This window comes from Hyalella azteca, unplaced genomic scaffold (genome assembly GCF_000764305.2).
Source record: "Hyalella azteca isolate HAZT.00-mixed unplaced genomic scaffold, Hazt_2.0.2 contig3899, whole genome shotgun sequence".
Lineage (NCBI taxonomy): Eukaryota > Metazoa > Arthropoda > Malacostraca > Amphipoda > Hyalellidae > Hyalella > Hyalella azteca.
This window is the reverse complement of record NW_025934128.1, coordinates 13,820-40,625: the sequence shown is the minus strand read 5'-3', so window position 1 is coordinate 40,625 and position 26,806 is coordinate 13,820. Positions and strand designations below refer to the sequence as shown.

General features: G+C 38.1%; 3 protein-coding genes across 6 annotated transcripts; 2 read left to right on the top strand and 1 right to left on the bottom strand.

The window, feature by feature from the left end:
- The first annotated feature begins 1,820 nt into the window (after nucleotides 1-1,820).
- LOC108676615 lies at nucleotides 1,821-12,012 on the top strand. The gene is made up of 9 exons (XM_018164730.2): nucleotides 1,821-2,192; nucleotides 2,610-2,737; nucleotides 2,893-7,206; nucleotides 7,485-7,600; nucleotides 8,309-8,461; nucleotides 8,666-8,840; nucleotides 9,443-9,718; nucleotides 10,869-11,146; nucleotides 11,437-12,012. Exons 1-9 carry the CDS (start codon nucleotides 2,129-2,131, stop codon nucleotides 11,753-11,755), a joined length of 5,823 nt encoding a protein of 1,940 aa, XP_018020219.1. The 5' UTR covers nucleotides 1,821-2,128; the 3' UTR covers nucleotides 11,756-12,012.
- Nucleotides 12,013-12,525: 513 nt separating this feature from the next.
- On the top strand, nucleotides 12,526-21,003 carry LOC108676600 (ribose-5-phosphate isomerase). 2 transcript variants are annotated; one of them, XM_018164718.2, is made up of 8 exons: nucleotides 12,526-12,746; nucleotides 15,570-15,630; nucleotides 17,013-17,128; nucleotides 17,851-17,984; nucleotides 18,726-18,867; nucleotides 19,154-19,253; nucleotides 19,621-19,756; nucleotides 20,169-21,003. In XM_018164718.2, exons 1-7 carry the CDS (start codon nucleotides 12,537-12,539, stop codon nucleotides 19,710-19,712), a joined length of 855 nt encoding a protein of 284 aa, XP_018020207.1. In that variant the 5' UTR covers nucleotides 12,526-12,536; the 3' UTR covers nucleotides 19,713-19,756; nucleotides 20,169-21,003. The 2 variants fall into 2 exon arrangements, with proteins under 2 accessions (XP_018020207.1, XP_018020200.1); XM_018164711.2 differs by having other exon boundaries at nucleotides 19,621-21,003.
- Nucleotides 21,004-21,664: 661 nt separating this feature from the next.
- On the bottom strand, nucleotides 21,665-26,216 carry LOC108676580 (peptidyl-prolyl cis-trans isomerase C). Of its 3 annotated transcripts, none has more exons than XM_018164690.2 (7): nucleotides 26,099-26,216; nucleotides 25,184-25,817; nucleotides 24,676-24,880; nucleotides 24,176-24,295; nucleotides 23,606-23,688; nucleotides 23,080-23,222; nucleotides 21,665-22,148 (listed from the first exon to the last, which is right to left on the bottom strand). In XM_018164690.2, exons 2-7 carry the CDS (start codon nucleotides 25,307-25,309, stop codon nucleotides 21,728-21,730), a joined length of 1,098 nt encoding a protein of 365 aa, XP_018020179.1. In that variant the 5' UTR covers nucleotides 25,310-25,817; nucleotides 26,099-26,216; the 3' UTR covers nucleotides 21,665-21,727. The 3 variants fall into 3 exon arrangements, with proteins under 3 accessions (XP_018020179.1, XP_018020171.1, XP_018020186.1); XM_018164682.2 differs by having other exon boundaries at nucleotides 26,104-26,216; XM_018164697.2 differs by having other exon boundaries at nucleotides 26,130-26,216.
- Nucleotides 26,217-26,806: the final 590 nt, after the last annotated feature.

The following is a 26,806-nucleotide window of genomic DNA, read 5'->3' as shown; positions in this document are numbered from 1 at the left end:
TGAACAACCAAAATTAAACGTCCAATCAACGTCGAAATCTGATCAAAACTGAAACGGATGTAAAATAACCTTATTTCAACGTTGAAACAACGTCGATATTGGTACGTTGAATGTTGGCATTGGTCCAGCATGGAACTAATGTTATCACACCAACATTGAATGAAATACATATATACAACTGTACGATTATTGACCAGAGAATGCAGTTCAATTTTCAAGGAGTCAAACAATTCTTTAGCTTATTTCTATTGCTCATGCACGCGCGCTGCCGTGGTCAAGGTTGCTAAGGCGTCGCGCGGTCTCCAGCGATCCCGGGTTCGAATCCTGCCACGGACGAAAAACAGGTTGGTTCTTCAACGTTGATTCAATCAGAGAATTTGACGTTGCAGCAATGCTGTAGTAGTAACATTGATTCAACGTTGCATTGTAACGTCAGTACGACGTTTCATGAGAGACGTTGCGTCAATTTTCATTCTAAACCTATTTTCACCCCGATCTCAATGTCGTAATGCGTAGTTGTTTCAACGTCGATTCAACCATAGAATTCAACGTTGCAGCAACGTCGTAGTAGTAACATCGATTCAACGTTGCATTGTAACGTCAGTACGACGTTGTACGAAAGATGTTGCTTCAATTTTCATTCTAAACCTCCTTTCACCCCGATATCAATGTCGTAATGTGTAGGTGATTCAACGTCGATTCAACCATAAAATTCAACGTTGCAGCAACGTCGTAGTAGCAACATTGATTCAACGTTGAATTGTAACGTCAGTACGACGTTGCATGAAAGATGTTGCTTCAATTTTCATTCTAAACCTCCTTTCACCCCGATCTCAATGTCGTAATGCGTAGTTGATTCAACGTTGATTCAACCACCGAATGCCTGCTGGGGCGGTCACTCTGTGTCTTACGTGTGGGAAGGGCAATAATTTCTCAGTTTTTCAAATAACTGAGAAATTTTTATTGTACTTTCAATTCTGCGTATAGCGAGAACCGAGTATTCCTTTGAAGGTGAAGCAACACCAGGGACCACAGCTATAAACTAAAAAAACTACGCTGCAACTTGTCCACGCGACAATATTTCTTTTCGTTTCGAGTCACCGACATGTGGAACAGCTTCACTGATTACATCGTTGGCGCTCCAAGTATGAACGCGTTCAAGAATAGACTAGATAAAGATATATATGAAAAAATATATGTTCAGACTTGAAATGCCTAGCACCATATCGACCCCGGTGGAAGTCTAGTAGCTTCTTCAAACTATCGCCAGTCATGAAAAGATCCGGTCAAATGACACGATTTTAGATCTTCTGTGAACAAGGCACGAAAGAATCGGCGACAGGCCACATCAGGCCTACAATGCAGCGCCGAGATCACTATGTTATGTTAAGTTAAGTCACGAAAAGTTCAAGAATCGGCGACAAGCCATATCAGGCCTACTCTTCAGCGCAGACATCGCTATGTTATGTTATGTTAAGGTCGCAACGATCGGTGACACGACGTAGGTGCTGAACGGAAGTACGTCATTGCGTCTTATGTGGGGAACTTAAGTGAGCTGTTGTGGCAGGGTGCGTGAGGATATACACAGTTGCGCAGGATTTGTCTAGGATTTCATGAGGCACTTAAATCAAACGATTCTTCTTATTTGTTCTAACAAGAGAAGTTTGAAAGATTGTGCGACGTAATTTCGAGGACATTGTGCTTGATGTGGCATTCCTTCATTTAGTTTATGGAATTAGGTTGAACTTGGGGTTATACTGGAGCTAACGTCCATGTATCCTACAATATTCTTTCTATTGTATTGCTTTATATCAACAGAAGTGAAGTTATAAGTCAATAAGTTTGTTATATAGATGATATATAAGGAATACAACGATCATCATCAAACTCATCATACAACAACTGATAAATATTCACAAATTACATCCTGTCTTCAACAAGTGAAAAGAATTACGTTTCTAAAAAAGGACAAGCGTTCCACGCGATAGTTTTGCTAATATCCGACGAGCTTGAATGAATATTCACAAATAATTAGTGCAAATATTAATGCGCATGGAAGAGTTTCAAGCGGGAACAACGTTCTAAGTTACTTTTTATGGCACTACACGCACAAGAATTGCCCTGAAAAATGGACTTCTGCCGAGCTCCGCTTGCGATCGTTGTCGTCTACATTCTGCTCGTCGCTACTCCGGGTAAATCAAACAAAAATATGCAAAATTTATACCATACCAAGCAATATTGATATTACATAAGTTTTCATGTGAATAAAACCAATCGGTGCACAAAAAGTTTAACATAACGTTTTGAAACCTAACCATAACATCAAAATAATTTCTACTCAATCATGCAAATGTATATTACACAAAAAATAATGGTTTTCGGCTTCAGATAAATCATCGCAATAGTATTTACACGGCAAGCAGAGTACATAAACGCGTATTGCAATGTAGGCATAAGCAAAATCAGTCTATTTCCAAAAGTAGCCTCACAATTGTTAAGGAAATGAGCTACACATGTTTTTATAGAGGCATTTTATATATATATATATTTTATATTATATTTATTTTATAGAGGCAATTAGAGGCATGAACTCCGTCGTCCCACTGCAGGCCATGACTGTCAGCTCCGAGCTAGCGCTCTGCCCGAGCCCTGCCGGGATCCCGACATGAAGCGACCTCAGGTTTGGCCCACCGTCCAATCCAGTCCAAATGAGGATGACAAATATCGCTTGATTCAGGTGAGTTATTTCGTTCACAGTGAGGTGCAAGATAAAATTCACACAGAAATAGAATTACGGGCCGAAAAGAATAATATGACGATGGAATTATAATGGGATAATGTGATTTATAGAGCGTGTGTAAATGATGATGGTAATTTCTATAAAAATTTCAGGTTAACTGGGATGTGAATGAAGTTTTAGATGGCGATTGGGTAGGAGTTTTCACCGAAGATCCAAGCTCCAGAACACCAGAAGAACTCAACTTGGCACAGCCACACCAGGAGCCACGCACAACTGGTTCTGTTGAAGAACCCGCTGACGTCGTAGAATATGGTTCACGACTGGGACGAAAACTTGACCAATATACTGATACAAACTTAAATGGAGTGTCAAACTCAACGATAGATAGCCCGGAAAGTACTCCAGCACTCGAAATAAGAGATAATACGACAGAAACCTTTTCTCATGAACGTCGAAGAATTCGCCCAAGAAACCAGACATCTAAAGCTAAACGACGACGAATACCGAATGGGAAACGGAAAAAACCTCGCACTTCAAAGATAAAACCGCTAAAGGGCGAAAACATGACGGAACCTACGACAGTTCCTTCGCTTCAATCAGTTTCTGATGCCGTAGTGGAGCTTATTGTTTCAAATTATACGAATCCACTTACTGATGCCGAGGCGGAACAAAAAACGAGGATGGTAGGTAATGAAAAAATACCGGATGCTCCAAAAATAAACGCTGAATCGGTCAATGTTGTGGAGAGGCATGAAAGGGAAAGCAAAATAAAAAACTCTAAACTACCTGAGAGGTCTCACAGAAAATTTAGATCAGAAAGAAGTTTAGAGGATGCATCACCTGAAAAGAGGGAAGCACACTCTGATGATGAAATTATAATCATAACCGACAAAGCAGAGGAGGGTAGGTTTGGAGGAGGTTTTCCATCTGGCAAGGATTACGACAAGCCTATCATCAGCACGAGTGCGGAGGAGGAAAACCGCTTCGGAGGCGGCGTTGGAGTCGACGAAGACTCGATCAAAGAACGTGTCACTCTAGTCACTGATCCAGAAGAGGAAAATCGGTTCGGAGGTGGTCTGGGTATAATATACGATGAGTTGCTTGAAAATGAAAGTTATCACTTCAAAGATACGTTAGCTGTGGAAAAAGAAACTAGTGAAAATAACCAACATGTGTTGGATCCTGAATTTTATCCTCCTACACAAAGTTTTTCGACCACTACCGAGAACTCGGACATCCATATCACCACAGTAGGAAATGCGTACGAGCCTCCATCGACTACATTTGATTCTATAGTGCATGAGGTCAACGAAAAAGTCGGGGAACAAACAAACCACTCTGAGGTTGAACCAATAACTAAAAAAGTTAGCAGCAAAAGTACTCTGGCGTCATCAGAAAAGGCGGAGTCTTCATCTAATGGTTACAACAGTTCAACAGAACGAACAGGAATGAACGGAGACTTTTTTCGAGGCCTTCAGAAGGCTGATAACAGTAGTGTTATTGATATTAATATTTTGAGCACACTTGACATAAAGAACGACGCAACTCGCGTCAAGAAAAATGAGAGCAATCCATATGAATCACAGATTAATAATCAATCGAGAAGGGCAAATGTTAGGAAACAAAAACAGAGGCAAAGTCATAAATTAATTTCGGAAGTTGTAGTCCAACTCAAAACAAGTACCTTACCGAAAGAAAATCCTGAGAAAAATCATGTTGAAATTTCTGATCCGATCATCATGGAAAATTCTGGTATCCTCGACGCAACTGCCGAGTCCGCCACCAGGCGGGTGCCCGATAAGAAAGTTGAAGAGGCAAGAAAGAAGGATGAGTTGGTTAACAATAAAATTAGCATTGGTGAAGAAATTACGAAAGCGAAATTTTTCAGTAAAGAACCCGAGGAAAATCCAAGTATGGTCCCTCCCAATTCCAACGACAGGTCAATAAACGTGAGCAGATATCACAGCGGCGATCCATACAAACTCGATCAAAATACTCAGGCCCCATCAATTTCAAGCAAATTTCTTACCCGAACTAAAACAAATTCTGAAATAGCACGAACAATGCAGACAGGACCAGCGATAAACAGTGAAAGCAGCGTGAAAAATGACAAAGCAACTAATGCAAGCGTTCCTGAATCGGTATCACCAAGTTCTGCCGAAAATATATCAGTCAGAAGTGAGTTTGGTATCGACGAATATTTCAAGCGCACTGGAAGGCATCGGTTAGGCCAGAAATCGTCTCACCGTCGTCCCTTTAGCACTCACTCCAGCCACAGTGACCGTGATCATGGTATTGGGTCTTACTATCGCCTCCGTCGACAACCGGTTACTCGTTACTCTTCTGTCCGGGATTATCATGATTACTTTGACCCACATAAGCATGATAGAGATTCGCACGATTACGACTTCCGTGGTAGTGGGCGCTCGTCAGGGAGTGTCTCCCATGAACGCCATGTGGATTATCCCGACAAACATACCGATTATGGAAGTTCACACGACTATGACTATTATGAACACAAATCAAAGTTCAGAAACTCGAACCATAGGCGACGTAACAATGGATATGAAGATGACTATCAAGATGATGACCACAGAAAAAGCCACGAAGTTCGAAACAAAGGTTACAGTTCTGGGAAAAATACACGCGGACATCAGAAAAAACATAATGAGGATCCCTACCAGTTTGATTACGGTGATGAATACGATGACCATCCTGACTATCAGAAATACGAAGACGATTATTATGACGAGTATTACGCAACAGCATACGATACTGAAAAGGATGTCATTTATTTCTCTAATAAAGGTGCAGCCGCTACAAGAAACAACGCTGAACTTAGGGGGGACGATAATTCTACTTCTACTGCTCCACCTGCTGAAGATTTCGCAACTGAGTCGCCATTTTTACAAGATGTGCAAATCAACGGAACTGATTTTCTGACTGAGTTGCGAGTCGATTCTGCAAATATATCAAGGAACTTGACGTTTGAAAACGACTTTATTCTAATTACAAATGGCACAAACGAGAACGAAATAACGATTGTTGCAAGTGACCTTGTCTCAAATTTAAATTCTGTTGTTCGAGTTGTAACCAGCCCCTCGAACGAAAAAAACTTTTCATCAATAATAGTATCGACGAACGATGACAGAGACCCATCAAGATTAGTAATAAGTGGGCACGAAGTGAACCCGTCCGCCATACTCATCACGACTAGTCCACTCTCTTCGGGAATAATCGTCAAAAAACCTCGTGGGTTGAATAGCCCAGTTGAGCAGGACGACACTTTCAAGCAGATGAGCAATTCATCAATAAATGAATTACTGAACAACAGCCTTATTTTGAGGTGGTATTCAGTGGCGAATCTTCGTAACTTTGAAATTGAAATTGATGACATAAATCAGCTGTTTAAAATCAACAAAGAATTTCATCTAAATAATAATGATGACTTGAAATTTGATATTACCTATTTTGAAAATCGCATATCCCGTGCGGATAAATTAAGAGCAATGATAAAGATTGGTTCTTCTAATAAAGTTCAGTATACAGAAGCAGGTGCTTCTACGCATATAAATATTCCGAAACGACTTCCTCTGAAAGGATCTTTAGGTGACGGTTCAAAGACTTATTCCAGACAAGATGAGGAGAAAAGTCATGAAAAGATGGCGAGCGTTGGCACGCATTATTCTGAAAAAGATTTCGATTCAGAAGATTACCAAATTGATGACAAATATTATGATCAAAATACGGAAACCTACGGGAAAAACAAAATTAAAATTCGAAAAAACAGCAAAATTTTGGATTATCCTACAGAAGATGCGGAAGCACCGTTCATTACAGACGAAAATAAAATGGAAATTTATCCCAATATTGAAGTAAGAGGCGAGAAAAAGTCAGCTGTAGTAGATAGAGTTATTGGAGAAATTAAAACACCAGGAGCACAAATTCATCCAATGAGCCTTCAATCGGGTTTTGTCTCTAAAGCACATTTCAATGAGTCAGTTCCCGAATCCCTGAGAAAACCCGCGTCAAGACCCATGGTTGTTTCCAAAGATGGTGATGACGTAAACTTCGAAGTTTCCACGCTTGATCCCCTAATACTCGAATCCAATAATCCAACAACCGGCATTTCAGACAGCACCGAGCGCGTAGCTAATGTCCAAGAGTCCAGCACTGAATCAAGTATAAATCGAAACATTTCTTCATCTTTAATGCAGCCGAAAAACAAGATTATTGAGGCAGCCTCTGAGTTTGTGACTGAGCGATCTCTCGGTAACATTTGTAATGGATCTACGGCATGTGACGTGGAAGTGTCCTCGCTAGCTTCCAACAGGAGCTCCCGCATGCATGGAGAAGCTAACTTTTCAACAGGGTGGTCAGGGTCTCAGCCGTGGGTAAAATTTTCAGCCCTGCCAACATCAACGGCCGGAAAAATTACATCCACGGTTGCATTTCCTCGACTGAGTGTGAGTAAACTCGCTTCGTTGGCTTGAAAATCCATCGGTTCAGTGTTTACGGAATTCATTGTGGCAAAACGTATTGTGATCGGCAAGATGTCGATAAATGAAGATATTCATTTAAGAGGTCAAGTGAATATCACATATACTGTTATTCGTTGTTACTTGAACATGAAGTAGTTGGGTAAATTTTTTCATCAAAGTAGCACTAGTATTGATGCAGTTAGAAGTTTGCAACGGCAAACACGTAAAGCTTATACATATGTATATATATTTTTTTTGACCAGAGTTCCGAGCTAGCTGAGGGAGGCTGTGTGGGTCACTGGGTGGCCTACATAAGGCAAGGCCAAGTTATAGACGCAGCCTGCATCCAAGCTCACCCAACGTGGATGTGGGACAACAGGTACGTATCATCTCCACACCAGCTGTTATGACAGAGAGAAAATTCACAAGCTCTTCCCTACCCTCAATAAAAATTAATTTAATTCGTTCAAAGGCCTTATTAAATTTAAATGTTGTAGATGTCCATCTTTCTATTGTGCACTACGATTGATGTTTATCAAGCTGTAATTGTCAGGTGGTTATTTTAAGCGCCCCCTGACTGATTATATATTAATACACGAGGATAGGGATTAGTTAACTAAGTGCGTGGGGGATAAGCAAGTAACATTTCCTATAGAACTTATCTTTATACGAGGTGGATACATGAGAGTTATATTAGTGATACGAACAGGTATAGGCTAATTAAGATGTCGACCGTATGGTTGGAGTAGCTCTAGCGCGAGTTACATGGCGGCGTACTAGTCAGTTACTGGAGGGCTTTACTAAGGATCCCTGCCCCTTTATAGAATTATGACTTCCGTGCACCGAATTCTTGTCCTCGTGACACATGCTGTTTCCCATATGCCTCAACGTCCATGGCATGATGGCAAGCTTTCAGTGACATAGTGGACTCTAAGCTAACTAGGTCTGCTGGTAAACACATGAGGATTTATATCCACAAACTACTCTCGGACAGAATTGGTAGGAAATATTTGCACAGCATGATTTTACTAACTTGTCTTGGATGTCATTGTTAACAAATGACCGTAAATTGAACTTCTTTCGTGAGGGATGTGTTGATCAACCGGCCTTTGGAAGACCTTGCCATTCTGGGATCTCACAACGCCGGTTCTCTGACAGCGAACGACTCATATGATGCCGTCGCAAATTGGGTTGTCTGTCAGGATGAGACAATCCTTGATCAGCTACTGTATGGAGTCAGGTCAGATCAGAATAATGAAACTTCTAGCAAGACTTGGGTATATTTAATCACGACGTAGTGGAGTTTCCTCACAGTTTTTTCATCTTCCCGACATTGTGGTTGGCAATTGAAAATATATTTCCAGTTAAGGTAATATACCTTATTCTTTATTCTTAGAACGTCTGAGGCCTAATCATAATGCTACATTCATACCTCTGCTCACAGGCACCTTGATATTAGACTGGGGTACTACCCTGACATGCCAGAGAAACTGTGGATTAACCACGACAAAGTTAGGTGGATGCCGTTCTCTACTCTTACGGATGATGTACTACACTTCACGAAACTCTCCCCTGACCCTGTCATCCTGGACATACACAGGACCCCAGTGGGCTTCGAGGTAATTTAATTGAAGTGCATATTTTATTTTGCATTTTAGTGTTTTTACTGTAATTATTAAACTCTGAACTCATATCTCCTTGTGACTTTCGAATGACTTATGCCTGCGGTGATAGCCGAAGTACTCCAGCTATCAATATACACACATCCGGACTGGTATGAACTTTAGAATTATTTTCAGTGTAATTTCTATTAATAGTACTTACGCTTGTATTTAGGTCATTTCAAAATCTCAAATTTTAAGCGTTGCAGAACATTTATTTCACTTGGTGATATAATCCCATTGTTAATGGCCCTAAACGAACACTAGAAAAATGTATTTTGGAAACCTTATTTCCAAAGTTCGAAATCAAATTGAAAATCTGATTCGTGAAATTGAAAAATATTATTTTTAAAGGATTTTACTCTCCTTAGAGAGTAAAATCCCTGTCCTTAGAAAGCACAATCATGTGTACATAAATATATTTTAAACGTACATATACGAGCAGCCATATTTTAGAAATTTCGGGACTTTTGACTATATTTCCATATGTTTTGATTCGAAAAAATCAAAATCTTCCGCGTGATACTTAATCCATTTAAAAATGAAAATTTCATTTTCAGGATCCTCAAGCAACCGTTGAAGTGCTAGAAGCCATTGAAACAAAACTTGGAGCATTATTATTTCCTTACCCAAGCAAATATGATTCGACCATACTGGCTGTGCACGATTCAGTTGGTAACGGAACCTCTGAGGCATCCAAAGGGTTTGCGTTTGCACCAACTTCTGACAGAGTGACGTTGGGCGATATCTGGGAAGCTGGTCGCTCGGTCATCGTCTGTTGGGGAGACGAAGGGATGAGGCTGAACCATCCATGGCTTTGGCCCACCATACCACAGGTAAGTCATCGTCTGTTGGAGTTACGAAGGCACGATGCTGACCCATCCATGGCTTGGTCCCACCATATCTCAGGTAGGTGGTTGTCTGTTGGGGTTGCGAAGGCGTGAGTTTAAACCATCCATGGTTTTGGCCCACCATGCCTAAGGTAGGTTGTCGTCTGTTGGGGAGACGAAGGGATGAGGCAGAACCATCCATGGCTTTGGCCCACCATACCTCAGGTAGGTTGTCGTCTGTTGGGGAGACGAAGGGATGAGGCTGAACCATCCATGGCTTTGGCCCACCATACCTCAGGTAGGTTGTCGTTTGTTGAGGAGACGAAGGGATGAGGCTGAACCATCCATGGCTTTGGCCCACCATGTATCAGGTAGGTTGTCGTCTGTTAGGGAGACGAAAGGGTGAAGCTGAACCATCCACGGCTTTGGCCCACCATGTATTAGGTAGGTCGTCGTCTGTTAGGGAGACGAAGGGATGAGGCTGAACCATCCATGGTTTTGGCTTCCCATGGCTCTGATAGGTCATCGCCAACTAGGAAGACGAAGGCATGAGGCTAAATCGTCCATGGTTTTGGCCATCAAACTTGAGGTGAGCATAATCGATGTCCTGGGCAAAGAAGATACACTACATATAGCAAGCAGGGTCTTATCTAAAAAGTTAGATCAGTACTCGCTGCAGTGAGTGACAGAGAGCGCATTTTCTCGTCCGTCCGTGAAGTCACGGACGAATGGACATGACGAGCACAATAGCGCTTTTTTTCCATAAATGTGTAAATGCGCTAAAAAGAAAAAAGAATACTCACTGTTCAGAAATTCTTGCAAATTAATAGTTAGAGAAATTCGGCTGCTGCTAACATTTGTAGTTTTAGATTAAAATATAGTTATTAATCTTAATGCTGCATTAATTTAATTACTCGTAATTTCTATAGATTTCCGTGAATAACAAGGTTAGTGTTCAGAATATGTACTCGTGTTTTGAAAATATATACATATCTTACCTCATCACTTTGCCCTCATAGATGAATAATGTGAATAAATAATGTCATTACGTATTTATGCTTTTAGCATTCAGTCATTTAAAGCCAAAGTAAGTCTCCGTCATGTACAGGGTACAAGGAAGCTCCTGTTAATCATTTTAACCACCTATGCTACATAGGAATGGGCCAACACTAAGGTTACGACTGACCTTATAAACTTCATGGAGAAATCGTCACGGAAACACCACCGGACCACACACTTCTGGGCCTTGATGGCTCATCTCACGCCTTCGATCTGGGACGTGATTCTCCCAGGTGGCATCGGCGTCCGAGGTTTTGCCGATCGAGTGGCTGAGCCTGTGGATGAGTGGCTGGACTCTAGTGACTGGCTCCAGAGCGGAAATATCATCGCTGTTGACTTCTTCCATGGCTCTCGACTGCTGAATCGGATAATCGAGTAGGTCGTTGTGGGTTGATTCCGATTGAATGGGACAGTCGTGGTGTATATGAAGGATGAAATGAACTAAGCTAAGACGAAAATGTTAGCTAGTTCGATAATTAATTTCAATATACGATTCAGTGTCAATGGAAAGCAATTTGAGAGAAAGAAATACTGCCTGCAAAATAACAAACAAAGACTTTTTAACGAGTTCCTAGCAACTGAGGTCAACTCCTAACCCCCTTTGCTTATTTTTTCTTTTAGATGAAACACCAATATCGTTATAGCATCGGATTCTCTTTTCACAGTATAAACATCGCACGAGCTACGTGCCCTGAGGTGCTGCACGAACGAGTCATCAATCCGCGAAATTCACGAGGCGGAATTCCTTTCTCCCACAACAATTGGAGTTTCAGTGTACAAAATAGCGACATCTACATAAAAAATGAGAAAGCATTGGGAACTACATTACGAGGCAATGAAAGTGGAAATAATACAAATGAACTAAAGGGCTCTTTGTCAGCATTACTCGCAGCAGGAATCCTTTCTTCACTGGAACCGAGCGGTTCTTTTGGAGCCGAATCACAGCCTTCTCATTTTTCGGATGAGTCATTAACTATTGGTTAAGTTTGAAAGCTTGGGCCTCGGGAGCGCGGTGCAAGAACTGCGCGCTAATAAACGTGGAATGCCCTTTCCAATATGATATTTTTGCTACTTAACACAAAGTGTTAGCTTTTACGTTGCTATAGAATATTTTTAAACCTTCATGTCCCTAACGATTATGCAATATGTTAAACTTTCGTCTAATCTTGTAGTTTGTGTCCATAACCTGGCCTCAATAAATAGAGTCAAATAATAATAATAGCGGTTTCAGCGTTTAGTAGGCCGTAGGCCTGTCGCCGATTCTTGACATCGCAGAACATTCACAGCATTTTGCAGTCTCGAACTCGCAACTCACTGCAACAATTCTGCTGTGCTAAACCGCCCGGCTTCCTCGCCGATTCTGACCAGAAACAAACTGGAGCACAGAGCTGGGATCGAGCCCGCACCTCTCTGCTCCAATTCTGGTACTCTGAACTGTAACTACTGGGCCACAATAGTAAAGTTAATTTGTGCTATTTGCGAGAAATAAATATATCACAATAATTTTACCTGTATTTTCATTATTCAATATATATTTAATCGGTGGATATAAAATTTGTTCGTATATATGAAGAATCATGAAATATCTCAAGCAATAATTGAAACAAGTAAATTATTCGATAAATAAATCCCTACTTAGAAGACAAAATAATAAGAAATTAATAAATTCTATCGACTCGAATTGATCGCGGCCTATTATTCCCGGACGCGGATTTCGTATTTACTGTGAAGTGACGTAAGAATAAACAAAACAAACTATGACGTCATGATTTGTGTGGGCCCTGGAACTGGATGTGCTGTAGGCCTAAAGCTGCTACCGGCCTCTGCATTTCCTATTGGTAAATCTAGTCGCTGTACATTATTGAATAGTTTGGTCTCAATTAAGTTACCTTCGAACGTCAGCTTGTGTACCATGGATGCCGTTGAGAGTGCAAAAAATAAAGCTGCCTCAATGGCTGTGGACCTTCATATTAAGGTATGAGTGACTTATGTGAGTATGACAGTAATTTAAGTAGGCTACCTACACGGTACTGTGGTAGCTATGTTACCACTCGTGCCAGTGGTAGGCAGGCTAATGTAAGGGCTTAAGCATGTCATTTTTGAACAATAAACTAGGTTCTCTACCGAACTACCGTTCTCATCAACTAAATATTGTTCATTCATAATTATAGAAATTCAAGAAATATTAAGTGATGAAAAACTTTGGTCTCAGAACTAAATATTTAGCCTTCAATTTGAGACCCCCACCTAGAAAATTAATAAAAAAAATTGGGCTTGAGCCACACAGGAATTAAACAAAAACTACAGTCCCAGCATCCATAGACCATAGGCAGTAAATCTAATTTTGAATAGGAATACAATACAAAAATTGCAGGAATTTATGGACCAATTTTTTCTTATTTCTTTTGCTGAATAAATTGGAGAAAGGCAAAATTGTTGAATTAGAACTGGTGGAATTAGCCAGAGCCCAGATTCACAGGCATATTTGTCGTATTTGCATTTATCGGTAGTTTCTGGCAGCTGGCTTTCTGCTCCATTTTCAAATTAGGCCATGAGTCATAATTTGTCTATTTAACTTCTTCCTAATCATGTCTATTTAATTTCTTCTTAATACCCATAACATTTTCATAATTTATTTAGTGAAAAATAAAAAAAATTACCTATTTTTATCTGCCATAGTGACAAACCAGAGAATTTTAAGAATCTGTTCATTTTTAATTTCCTCAGTTACTCAAGATTTAAATCAATTTCTTATGCATGGTGGTACTGGTATCCATGATACTTTACTGTTCTACTTATAGGACTCATAAATGAACTTGAGGGAGAGTAAAAAACTCTCCATGTTACCTGCAATCTTGCCACTATGCAGAGGGTGGATGCAGCGTCGGCAATATATGGATTTTTAAGCCCAAAGCGTCGCCGGCCATTTTAAAGATGCGTCGCCGGGTAATTTTTAATGAAAAGCCATTTACGCTGAGTAATGACGAACTATTTTCAAGCCACAAACTTATTACAAGGTTGCATGCACGTGTTACCCCAAATAACTAATTTTACCCTAAAAACAGTCTGGTTGTACAGCAAGTGTCAACTGAACAAGTAATAAAGCAGTCTGACCGCTCTAATGCGACCGAAACTACGCAATCGAAAAAATGTTTTTTACATTTTTTATGGGAACTCATCGCAACTGATTTCCGGACAAGCTTCGCTGCATCGTAATCCATCCAACGTACCGGAAACCTTACTTTTTTTCTAAATAGTTGGCTGAAGACTGAGAAATATATTAAATGCAAGAATTTCAATCTAAATGTGTTGGCAAGATCTTCTGAAGGCGAAAATTTTGCCGATAATGCGTCGCCGTAGGTCTTTAAATCTTCGTTCACTCTCTGCACAGTGGCAATCTTGGAGAAATTGAGAATCATACACTCATACAGGAAATGATTGGTTTACCTACAAATTTAGGAAACTTCTCTTCTGCTAATATTGATTTGAATATTGGCAGGGGAATGCCTAATGGTATTGAAGAATGTTTGTTTTATAAGTGATTTTGAAAATTATTGGCCTTTGAGGCTTCAAAGGATACACATGCAAAAATTTTCTTCTTGGAAATGAATTCTTCTCTTTTTAGTGCATTTTCTCATTTATGGAAAAAATGCACTATTGTGCTCACCATGTCCATCCGTCCGTCTGTCTGTCTGTCTGTCCGTCCTTCTGTCCGTGACCTCAAGTTTTCGTCGATGAGAAAATGCGCTCTCTTTCACTCATTCAGTCATTGCGGTGAGTACTGAGTTATATTTTTTTTAATTCTGCAATGAACCAAAGATATTAAGAAATTTGTCATTTTCAATTGGAGTTAAGAGATTTAATTCATAAATCATAAGTAAGTCCATTTTGCAAGTTCATTATCTGCCATCTTGAGTTCTTGACCTTATATTGGCATCAATATAGGATTATACCATAGCTCTAAACACCATTATAATTATTAGGAGGTATAAATTCATATTTATTCTCTAAGCCGTTGCATAAAATTTTATGGAACTTTAATTGTTTCTTAGAAAAATTAAGGGAATAAAAACTAACCACCAGGGGATATTAGTTGAATTTTTTGTGCTGGATTTCTCTCAACAATGAATATTATTTCAAATAATTTTTTATAACTTAAATTTTTTAACTCAATTCATCAAATGTTTGTGCAAGGTATGATGATTTTCCTTGGCAAGGTTTAACACTGCTACTAGAGTCAAAATTTGTTAACAAATCTATATTCAATTAGCAAATAATTAATTTCAAATCATGCCAAGTCTGCTTTTCATTTTGTTGTCACTTGTCAGCACATTTTGGAACTTTGATTAAATAATGTAAATTATATATTTAGATATGATAGTGAATCTTCATTCTAAGTTTTTGAGTTATTGCAACCTTACAGGGATAAAATTAGGTCAATCAGTTATAATGCTCAAGCCATTTAAGACAAATTATTTATCTAGTATATTAATTCATGATGAGCTCTATCTCATGACTTCTGTATCTTACCTAGATACAGAAATTGTAAATAACTATTTATTTATCCAACCACAATTTTAAAAAACATGTGTAATCAATTAACACTTTTTAACTATCAAGACAGTTTGACATTTGAGAGACTATACATACCTATACATTTTAGAATCTCTAACAATATCAAAATGCTAAAAATATTTTGTACATTTTTAACAGCTGGGTTTCTGGAGATTAGTAAATTAGGTATGTAAGAAATATCCAATGAATGAACACTACACTAGTTGTTTAATTTTTTTTTCAGGACAACTTCAGGATTGGGATTGGCAGTGGGTCCACTGTTGTGTATGCTGTGCAGAGACTTGGTAAGATTAGTTCCAGTTCTCATCTGAATTGAATAGGGTTAATTCAGTTTCTGTGCAAATAAAAGAGTTTTTATCTCGTATAACCATGTATTGTCATAATTTTTTTCTCAATAAATGCATTTCATATTTTCATATGTGCCAGCCACTGGTATTTGGCAAACATAAATTGGTCTTGATTGTTTTGCTAATTGATCTTGGAATTATTTTTGTTTTGCTCAACATTTTATGTGCATATTGATGTGTGTGAAGTGGAAATGATACACTTCTATGAAACAATGGAATTGAATATTATGTATGTAGTTTACACTTCTTTGTACCGTAAAATGGGGTTAATTTGACCGGCGGGATAACTTTGACCACTTTTCGTTTTTTTAACAAAAACCCCCAAAACTCAAAAACGATTCGACATAGAAAAATTTTGTCAATGGCCATCAAAGGCCTAATACTGAGGCTATGTAACACAATAGAAAGATTTAAAAAGTTTGCATATCTAATAGGTTAAAAAATTAAAAATGTGACCCACAAAAAAGAGCTATTATTTAAAGCCTGTTGGAGTACCCCCTGCAATTTTTTTATTTTTTTGGTAAAATAACTCCAGGTTTTGATGCATTGTAGTAGAACTCTTCTAGTTACATATGCAAAAGACAAATTTTAGAAAAGTGTCATAGTTTGCAAATGGGAGGCGCTGCCCCCCAATGGGTTAACTTTGACCACCTAATGGCAGCCGTGATGGAGTAACATTGACCGGCTTGGAAATTAAGTTAAAATTACCATAGGTACCTATATAACATATTTTATGTTTGATATACCTATTAATGTTTTTTTCTTTATGTTTCAGACTCTACAGAGTCTTATATATGGTAATTTTAACTTTATTTCCAAACCCGTCTATGTTACCCCATCACGGCTGCTATTAGGTGGTCACATTTTGCCCATTTGGGGGTGGCACCCCCCATTTGCAAACTGACACTTTCCTAAAATCTGTCTTTTGTATATGTAACTAGAAGAGTTCTACTACAATGCACCACAACCTGGAGTTATTTGGAGTTATTTTACTAAAAAATAAAATTGATTTTACCACCCGGTCAAAGAAACCCCAAGAGCTGGGGTAACAAAGACCATCATTTTTTTTAAATTACATCAAAACTATGAGAGGCAGGAGCCAGCAATTTATGGTGAGTAAAGCTAGAGTATAGACCTGTATTTTGCATGTTTCAATTTAAGTTTAACTTATCTAGTAAAAAAATGGCATTGTTTCGAAATAAAAAAGCGGTCAAAGTTACCCCATTTTACGGTACACTATAAGCATAATTTTTGTGTTGTTCCATATCTATTCAATTTGTTTTCAATTACATGTATTAACCCTTCATCCACTCTACCAGCTGAACGAGTTAAGAGTGAAGGACTGAAGGTGGTCTGCGTGCCTACATCTTTTCAAGCCCGCCAGCTCATAATTGAGAATAATCTTCCACTTACAGACCTGGAAATCACTCCTCAGGTATTTTCCTTGAAATTTTCATTGTTTTCCTTGTTCACTGCTGTCACTCTTGTGTTTTTCAATAAAATCAATAAATAACAGCCATTTTGTTATTTATATATTTCCTGAGGACAAAAAACAAAAGACATCTTATTGATTATTTTCCTGAATGATATTGTATTGTTGAATTGATGAATCAACTACAAAGGTCAAAACATATACCGTTGGCCTTGTGATCAATGACTGTTACCGTCAACCGGGGCTACTTGGGACGGTTTTGAGTGTTTTTTGTTAATAAATTCTTACCATGAAACATTTCATAAACAAGTTTAGGCTCATTTTATAGCTCTTTGCGAGGGCTATCGAATGGCATCTTCAAAAAATTCCATATGCTATTCGTAAGGTGCCAGAAGCAAAAAAAGAGTGTCCCGAGTAGCCCCGTCAAACGGAGCTACTCTACCAGAATTTTTTTAGAATATTGAATCCATTTATTAGTTTTTTAATTCTAAGATTTGTTTGCATTAACTGAATAATAAAGTTTCATTATGCTTCCAATATAATGCCAAACAAGAGATATTCACCTCTAGATAAATATCTCAGTTGAAATACTTGTGACTAAACTAATTTTTATGTCAATTCATATGTTATATGTCATCAGATTAAGGATACATTACACTATTTAAATTCAGTTTTCCTGAAAATTTGGTAGGTAGTACTAAAATGTGCTTATATCCTTTTATCAGTTGGATGTATGTATAGACGGTGCTGATGAGGCTGACTCATCCCTATGCCTCATCAAAGGAGGTGGAGGCTGCCTCTTGCAAGAGAAAGTTGTTGCGTCGGTCTCGGATCAGTTTGTTGTCATTGCTGACTACAGGTACTATATAATTCCTGCAAGAAATAGCGAATTAAAAGTACAGTTTGTAAACCAAACTTATAACCCATTTGAAAATATTCAAGATTTTTAGATAATGTTTATAATAAGAATTCTACTGAGGGGATTAAATAAATTGATGAAGGCTTTGGAGGCGTACAAAAATCATCAGTTGCAACTATTAGCTAATGGTCGCTTACATAAAAACGTGTATTATATTAAGCAAGCTCAAAATCCTTACAGCTTGTGTATAAAAACTATGTATAGTTATTATTTTCTACTCAAGTTGTGGATTTTAAACTGAGCAGAGAAGCTGAGGTGACTGAAAATGATGAAAAAATTTCAAAATGAAATCTTTCAATGCCGAGTTAGCATTGTTTTTTGTAATATTTTGGTGCTATTTAAACCATAAAAAACATTACATTCTTGCCTTATTTCTGTAGGCTAATTTTGGTATTTATGATATGTAGCATGGCCTTCATATGCTGGTCTGCTCAGTCACATAAAATAATTCTGATTTTCATGGATATGTTTGTTCAAATTATTAATTCATTCTTGCAAATCTGATGATTCAATTTTGTACCATATAATTAAAAAAAAACAAAAAAATTCTCATTCCTCTAATTTTATTAATGCCTTTTGTGATTTTTTAATTTAAGGATATTCTTATGAATGAAACCCAATTCCACCACCTTTTAGGTCTGAGAATAAATTAGTGTATTTCTGATGAATTTCCATTTCCAGGAAAAAATCTACACACCTTGGGGAGCAGTGGAGCAAAGGTGTGCCAGTGGAAGTTGTTGGCATGGCTTACCGTCCTGTGGCCAGCGCCATTGAGCGACTGCTGGGAGGCAAAGCCGTACTGAGGCAGGCTAAGGCTAAAGCTGTGAGTCTTTCACACTTTAATTCATCTTTTATCTATTGACCAAACGTTGAAATAATGTAGAGATTGAAGGAGGGCTTTTGCTGCTGCTGTGGCAATTTTATATGCTATCAAGAAAATTTTTTGAATTAGTTCACTTGTGTTTGCGTGAGGTGTAAAATTAGTATTATCTGTTAAGACATGTTGATTTTACAGACTGTTTTTTTATTATTTCACAAAAATATTGCACTTACGTTTAAATTTAAAATTGATGTCACAGATTGATTTTGGAATTACTTTGCACCATCAGGGACCTGTAGTGACTGATAATGGCAATTTGCTGCTAGACTGGATTTTCGAGGGACGCCACGACTGGAAAGCTGTTAACTCTACAATTAAAATGATCCCAGGTGCGTTGTTTTTTGCATTATTTTGACGCTCATTGGACTATTGTACACATAATTTGTTAAGTACGCTTAGCCAATTATTGAGTTTTCATCTGTTTATAGTTCACATTTTGCATCTGAGTACGTGAGTTGCATTTCTACCACCTATCAGAATTTGCAATGAGCGTTGAAAAGTTTAAGAAACCTCATTGGAACTTCTTGCTTCCAAAATTCATCTATTGCTTATGTATTTAATAATTTCGAATAAGATTTGATTTGGTCACTCATGTGTCCTGTTGTTTATATATTCTTGCATTTTTGGTAAATATTAGTCAATTACTCCTGTAAACATATCCTGTTTATTTTGCACTCACATTTCTCTACTGTGCAGGCGTCGTGGAGACTGGCTTATTTGTGAACATGGCTCGAGTGGCTTACTTCGGCATGGAGGATGGCAGCGTCAGCGAAGTGAAGATGGACTAAACCAAGAGCCGTGGGACACTCTCAGTTCGAGACTTGCGCGGCGAGTAAGCAAAGAAATCGTCCGTTTCTGCCGGTCTTATCTCCTAGTGATAAATCGGTTCTCAGCAATAACAAGTTAATTTAACAAATCCAGCATAGATTAATATGTGCTAGAATGCTCCCTTTTCTCTTGTACAACTATAATTTTCCGCCCACTATAGGTCACTTAAATATCAATATATAAGGTAAGATGTTTTGATTGCTTGAAGCTATGTGAACAACAAATTATTCTTGATATAAATCCGCGTCTGCTCTTTCGCTCGCAACGCTGCGCTCAATAACACTCGTTTGTCAACGAGGCCTAGTATCATGAATTATTTGACGGTCGTTACTCCGTTTACGGACTGGCTGAATTGATTCAAATGCGGTTTACTTGTTTTATTGGACTGATATTAATTAAGGCATTTAACCCTACAGTGATCACGTGGATTAAATATTAAATCCTCGCCTACGGAATTCGACCACAACGAAACCAACCGAAGTGGTGACCAATCTGGTCAGTTTCTGCACGCGACCAGCGTAGGGTTAACTGATTTGGTGTATTGGTTTAGGCCGGTTGACTAATTGGCTGGTTTGAATTTCAACCAGTGTAATTATTTTCATCCAGTTTACGGATTGTTCATATTTTGATGCTGGCGGTATTACTTGAGATGTTACCTCATGAATGTGGACCAAGGAATATATGGTGACGTGAACGTATTAGCTTGACTTGTTCTGCTTCATGTTCGCTATGCTGATTGTTAAGATCTCGGTGTTTCTTTTAATTTTATTTCATGTTAATTTATTCGTAGTAAAAGTTTGTTCTTTTCTTTTATTCTTAAACAGGCATTTCAAATTTTTTCGTGGTTTATGTATGTACACAAGTGAGAGGAACGCAATACGTGCTTTCCTTAGATTGTACGTGATATATATTTTTCTGAATATTTTGTTCATATCCGCCAATCAATATGTTTTCAGCTCGAAGACATTAGTTCCGATTTATTGTGGAACATAGTAGTTGACATAAAGTACCTATAGTCATTTATTCTTTTGCAGTATTAAAATGATTCGTCTCCCGTTTTCCCGCCCGTTTTTTTCCGACTTCAATTTTTCGGTATTTTGTGATATCGTAATTTGCTAAAACCGTTAATTTCTGTATTAAGCTACCTGCAGGAATATTGTAAGTAGATATTATTTTTTCAGGAAAATTTGTCATTTATAAGTCGAGGTTAGCCTCGTGATGAATTGTGATGCAATACATATAGCAGAAATATGTACCTACCTTTATTCTGACCTGGTTAAGTCTGTTTTACATATTGTATCGCTCTTTCATCAGCCTCGATTTGTGTACCTATAGTAAAAAAGTACCTACAAAGAAGATCCAACATGATAATTATTGTTTACTTGGCAATGATCTACCGATTAATATTCGTGGTGAACGGCTTGCCTGCTTGTCATGAATTTTCAATTCATTATGATTACCTAGTACCAAGAATGCTAATGATTAGTAACATGGCAATTGGATTTTGAATTTAAACTGAAAGGATTTCATGTTTCACGAAGAAGCACGCATCCCAACCCAATCGCTTTTTTCGGGAAATTTTCAATCATAAAATCTCCCGAATCTCCAACTAAATAACCAATATAAAGCTAAGCGCATTGTCAGAACTTATGAACGACGAGTTTATGATGCCGTGCTAGCCCTAACTCAGTCAAGCGAAGACCAGTTCAAGTGCGCCAAATATCGCTGCATCAACGCGCGCTACAACTGCGATGGCGAGATGAAAGATGTTTGATGGTATGGTTGTGAGGGACAATCCTTCATATTTACTTTACTAATTTTGAAAACATTACATTCAAGCTGGTTGATATGCAAATAAATTGATAAATCAAATAAATGTTGCATGATTTGAAGCATCCTAGAGTTTGTTTGGGATCTGAACAAGTTTATTGTCTCGTTCGAATAATGGAACGAGCGTCCAAAAACATCCTAGGAACTACTGAGCTTTCGTTTTAGCCTTACAGATGCTCTCTAATGTTTCTTCAGGTATGACGCCCCTTTCATTACCTCCTAACGAAGCTTTCTTCTTTTTGTACTCGTTAACTTTCTTCTCAAGCTCATCTTGCAGTAATTCTTCGTCAGTCTCGAACTCAGTTGCTTCTTCAGTGTCTCCCTTCTTGTCAACGTTACGTTTACGGACATGGGCGCCTGCATCGTCACCGAGAAGTCGTTGAATTTCTTCATCGTCGCTGGGTTTCTGGGGGCCTTTCCCTTTAGTGAGCTTGCGTTTAAGAAGCGACAAAGCTTCTTCAGTTTCAATGCCTTTGTCTAGTTGGCGGATGAAGTAGTTGAAGACGAAAATGATTGAGAAGGAGAGCGACAGAGGGAAGCTGATCGTCTTCAGCCAGTCCCACATGCTGAGAATACAAATTATAATGTAAGAAAATTGATCCGTTCTTGTCTATTGAAAACTGAATCCAATGAATGGGAACTATTTTCTAAATTGTAAAAATACTTTTTCTCTACTGCGTGAAATTTGAAAGTCCTATAAAAAAATCTACAGCTTTCGAAATTTGAACCTTTAAAACCTGATTAGTATTCAAAACTAAAGTGCAGTAATTTTCTCGCAAGCAGCTTGCTAATATTACAGGCTGTAAAATAATAGAAATGACTCTAACAAGTTGTTAGCGTGATGACGACCGTGCCAATCGTCGGTCTGGATTAATTTTGAATTGGCTGATTCTGTTTACATTGATATTGTTGTTTGACACAATCACAGCTTCTATTTTAAGTCTAATAGACTGGTGACATTAGTGAACCGGTGATCAAGACGGTGTATGGTTTGGAACTGATACAAAGCAATAAATTGAGTTAAAATGCAACTCACTGCTGAAGGAAAGCTCCTGTACTTAGTTTTAGAATAACATTTTTCTGAATAAAAACTCAGGTAAGAAGTTGACGAGCAACACACAAGCAAGGGTCGACGGAGCAGGTGTCCGTCTAAAACATTTCAACTTGTTGATGCTTCACAATGTCGTTCTGGCCTGAATTAAAACACCGCTAAGAAGTTAACTATCAATATACATGTAGGATCGTCGAATATGTAAGTCTAAAATATTTCAACGTATAAGTCTAGAATATTTCAACTTGTTGAACATTATAAAGAAATTCTGGTCTAAATATAACTTCTAGTAATAAATTTGCTACCTACACACTTGTAGGGATCGTCGGAGATGTCTAAAATATTTCAACGTTTAGGTAGGTCTAAATTATATCAACTTACTGATGTATTGAAAAGCAGTTCCTGTCTAAACAAAAGTTCTAGTAATTAATTTACTACCAACACACTTGTAGGGATCGTCGGAGATGGTGTAGGTGTTCCTGACGCGGCGGGAGCCAGACTTGGCGATGCGTACCTCGGTGAGTGGCTTGTTGTTCTCGTCGGTCGGCAAGTGCTCGATCAGATGAACGTTGCCCTGGCCCTCGATCACCTGTCCACTCAAGTTTAGTCAATGATTTTAAAATATTGGTTTTATGAAAATGTATGCTCTAAGTTTCAACTTTTGTTTGTTCCTTATAACGAAGATTTAAATTGGAGATATGTAAATGCAAGGCAGTATTACATTCCAGACTTGGGAACTTTATTTTACTTAAATGTCCGATTTTTTTTTAATATTTTGCGACGACATGGAGCGAGGAATGTGTGAACCATCTTCATTTGAGTGACATTAAATCTCTATTTCATCAGCTTTCCAAAGAATATCCGCCGTCTAAGCTTTAGTAGTAGTACGTGCATTTCACTCATTACTGTACTTTGACTGGTACAGGCGTCACAATGTTCGAATTTTAATTTAGTATTAACTCAATGTCTGACCTTTCCAAAGACGACATGTTTCCCGTCCAGCCAGGGTGTCGGAGCCGTGGTGATGTAGAACTGACAGCCATTAGTATTAGGGCCTGTAAACAACAGCATAGTAAACAACAGCATAGTTAACAACAGCATTTTGTGAATGATGATTTAGAAGCTCACACACAATGAACACCACGTATCCTGATGACTACGATCGCTATATGGAGATCTATTAAAGATTACAAGGGAATTGATGAAATAGAATTAAGAATAGGATAAAAATATTCATATTAAGGAATATAAGAACATTGTAGAAAATTATGTAATACAAGGGCTTCAGGGCGATTATGTCACGTATTGATGCTTGTCTAGGAAATAGCAACAGAACGTGACACATCAACTAGTTAATAATTAATAAAATGCCTTATGTGCAACACATTCAAGTGACAATAATGTGAGGGAAATAGCGAAGCGGTGTATAAGCATACATATTCAATTGTTACGTGTTAAAAATTTGACTTATGTTAACATAGTGATGTCGGCGCTGAAGTGTAGGCCTGATGTGGCCTGTCTTATTCATGCTGAAACTCTCACCTGAGTTCGCCATGGCTACGAAGCCGAGAGTCGCGTGCTTCACATCAAAGTTTTCGTCCGGGAACGTCTCCCCATAGATGCTCAGTCGACCCATTCCTCCCGCTTGCAACACATCCCCGCCTAATGTATTGCTTTATTAATATTAAATGTAAACAATCTGATTGCTAAACACAACAATTACATTTGAAAAACTAACCTCTTCCTTTGCGAGGTCTGGCACTGATTTCCATGTGCATTTTAGTTGAACATTTAATACAAAGTTTAAAAAATATAACTCAGTTCTCACTGCAGTAAGTGCCAGAGAGCGCATTTTCTCGTCGACGAAATCGTGAAGTCACGGACATACAGACGGACGGACGGACATGGCGAGCACAATAGTGCATTTTTTCCATAAATGAGAAAATGCGCTAAAAAGCTCAAATAGGCAAAGAGAAGCAAGCACTGGAAGGCCCCACGAATCAGAATCCTTCAACTGAGATATAATTTGTTTTAAGCCTCACCTTGAATCATGAATTTCTTAATAACACGGTGGAAAGTGGTGCCGGTGTAAGAGTAACCGTTCACTCCGGAAGTGGCGAGAGTGTAAAAATTCTGTACAGTTTCTGGCACCGTCTCCCCGAAGAGTCCGATCACGATCTGGCCTTTTGCTTCTCCCCCAATTTCGATGTCGAAGTAAACTTCATGAGTTACTCGGTACTCTGTGCCCTGTACGATATGAACATTTGTAATTCTGCGAAATAGTACGCTAAGCGAAATTGCCCGAGAGAAAATGTAACTGGAGCATCATATATTTATGTGTTGTTATATTTGATATTCTATTAAAAAAATTTATTGCCATGGATTCACGGTATAGATTCTGGTAAACTAGTCGTACAAATTATTATCCTAATCGGTATGATTTTACTATCTACGAACTCAAACTCTTCAATTTAGAATAGGACAGATCAAATGTTAAGTTTCATGATAATCTATATTAACGTATATATTTAGTTAATTAAACCATCGTACTCTGTGCTGGTTGGTGATGATGGTGAAGAATACCATTCCTGTTGGGAATATTATGGCCATGAAGAACATCCTCAGGACGCTCACGCCTTCCATGTACTTCAAGAACGGGTACAAGTTGATCTTCATTTTGGATGCGGTTCTTCGCTGAACGAGTAAGTCGAGTGTATTCGAACTTTTTATTTATCTCTTATTTTTAATTTATTTATTTTATTATTTTTTTAACTGTTTTCGTTGATATTTTTCCTTTCAGCAGCTATACTTTGATTTAGTGTTGAAATTTTAGTATTGAAAGTAAAATGGTCAGGTTTTTTTCCACGCCTTTAAGTTATTAAGTGCGTTTATCTTTAGTATATGGTGTAGGCTGAGCAAGCCTGAGTTATATAGTCTTGAGAAAGCGCTCCGTGTGATGTTGTAGAAGCTAGTAATATGATTAAGACTCAGAGTGTTTCTATCAATCTTTAAATGTTTTATGCTAATATGAATATTACGCAACGATTAAAAAACCAGTTCAGGTAAAAATATGATTTAAAATATAAGAAGTCGTTGCTTGTAAAGTAACTTGAAAATATTTTTGCAGTATATTTCACAATGATTTGGTTGTAGTGAGCATGTTGAGTGAGATTCGGAGGGCTTCCTGAAATGGAAGAAGAAATGTTGATTTCTTAATTAATTAATGTTAAGAGCTTGAATGAGGCAGAATTAGCATCGTAAAAAGTAACTTACTACTTGTAAAAATATGATGATAGTTTCTGAATAAAAATAAAGTTTTCGTTATAATAAAAGTTGTTGACAAATAACTCGAATAAATTATAATAATTAATATTGAAAAATGATTATAATATATCCACAATAATCAGAACTTCCTTTTTGTACGACACAATTAATATTTTAACAATAGCTCAGTTTTTATTTCACCTTACTACTTTTGATGACGTTGAAAGCCGACCTCAAGGATGACTGTCTGACTGGAATGACTTAGTCACACTGGCCCGGTGACGACTGGACGTGCTGCCACCCTCGCTGCTGCTGGGCGACTGAGCGACCTCGTCTCGGAAGCCTGGCGACTGCGACGCCCCAGCGACTTTGTCCGCACTTGCGGGGCTTTCGCGCGTGTAATCCTTCAAGGGGTGACTGAACCCAGTCGATCGTAGCTGATTCTTTTCTCTTCATCTTAACTTAAAATCTGTAGTGGCATGAACTGTTTCTCGGCTCACGTAGCGGCATTTCGTGTTTCTCAGCTCACGTAAATGCTTATTTCATGAATATGAATCTTTATGATATATTTAATTCTTTGATATTATTAATTCACTCGCATGTCAGTTCGTCTTTTGGCATGCCAAACTGTCCACCGTTTCAGTTCATAATTATTTTAACGTAGAATCGTAAAAAATCAAGATCTGCATAATAGGACATGAAAACTCCGGTGTTTATTTTTGTAGATGCTTTAATATTCTCGACGAAATGCATATAACGCTAGGATTATTGGAAAACAGCAAATCTAGATTTAAATATTTATTACCATAACTGTTATAGAACAATCGACGATTCATTCAATATATAGACTTGAATTTTCATTCAAAATATAGACTTGAAAAATTTAACATTTCTTGTTAAAATCTCTAA

Excerpts from the sequence above, each read along its gene's own strand:
- LOC108676600 (XM_018164718.2), top strand. The coding sequence starts at position 12,537 with ATGATTTGTGTGGGCCCTGGAACTGGATGTGCTGTAGGCCTAAAGCTG. Across the intron at positions 12,747-15,569 it reads CTGTGGACCTTCATATTAAG|GACAACTTCAGGATTGGGAT; the intron begins GTATGAGTGACT and ends TTTTTTTTTCAG. Across the intron at positions 17,129-17,850 it reads ACCTGGAAATCACTCCTCAG|TTGGATGTATGTATAGACGG; the intron begins GTATTTTCCTTG and ends TCCTTTTATCAG.
- LOC108676580 (XM_018164690.2), bottom strand. The coding sequence starts at position 25,309 with ATGAAGATCAACTTGTACCCGTTCTTGAAGTACATGGAAGGCGTGAGC. Across the intron at positions 24,296-24,675 it reads TAAGAAATTCATGATTCAAG|GCGGGGATGTGTTGCAAGCG; the intron begins GTGAGGCTTAAA and ends GCAATACATTAG. Across the intron at positions 22,149-23,079 it reads ATCTCCGACGATCCCTACAA|CATGTGGGACTGGCTGAAGA; the intron begins GTGTGTTGGTAG and ends TTGTATTCTCAG.
- LOC108676615 (XM_018164730.2), top strand. The coding sequence starts at position 2,129 with ATGGACTTCTGCCGAGCTCCGCTTGCGATCGTTGTCGTCTACATTCTG. Across the intron at positions 2,738-2,892 it reads ACAAATATCGCTTGATTCAG|GTTAACTGGGATGTGAATGA; the intron begins GTGAGTTATTTC and ends TAAAAATTTCAG. Across the intron at positions 11,147-11,436 it reads CTGCTGAATCGGATAATCGA|TATAAACATCGCACGAGCTA; the intron begins GTAGGTCGTTGT and ends CTCTTTTCACAG.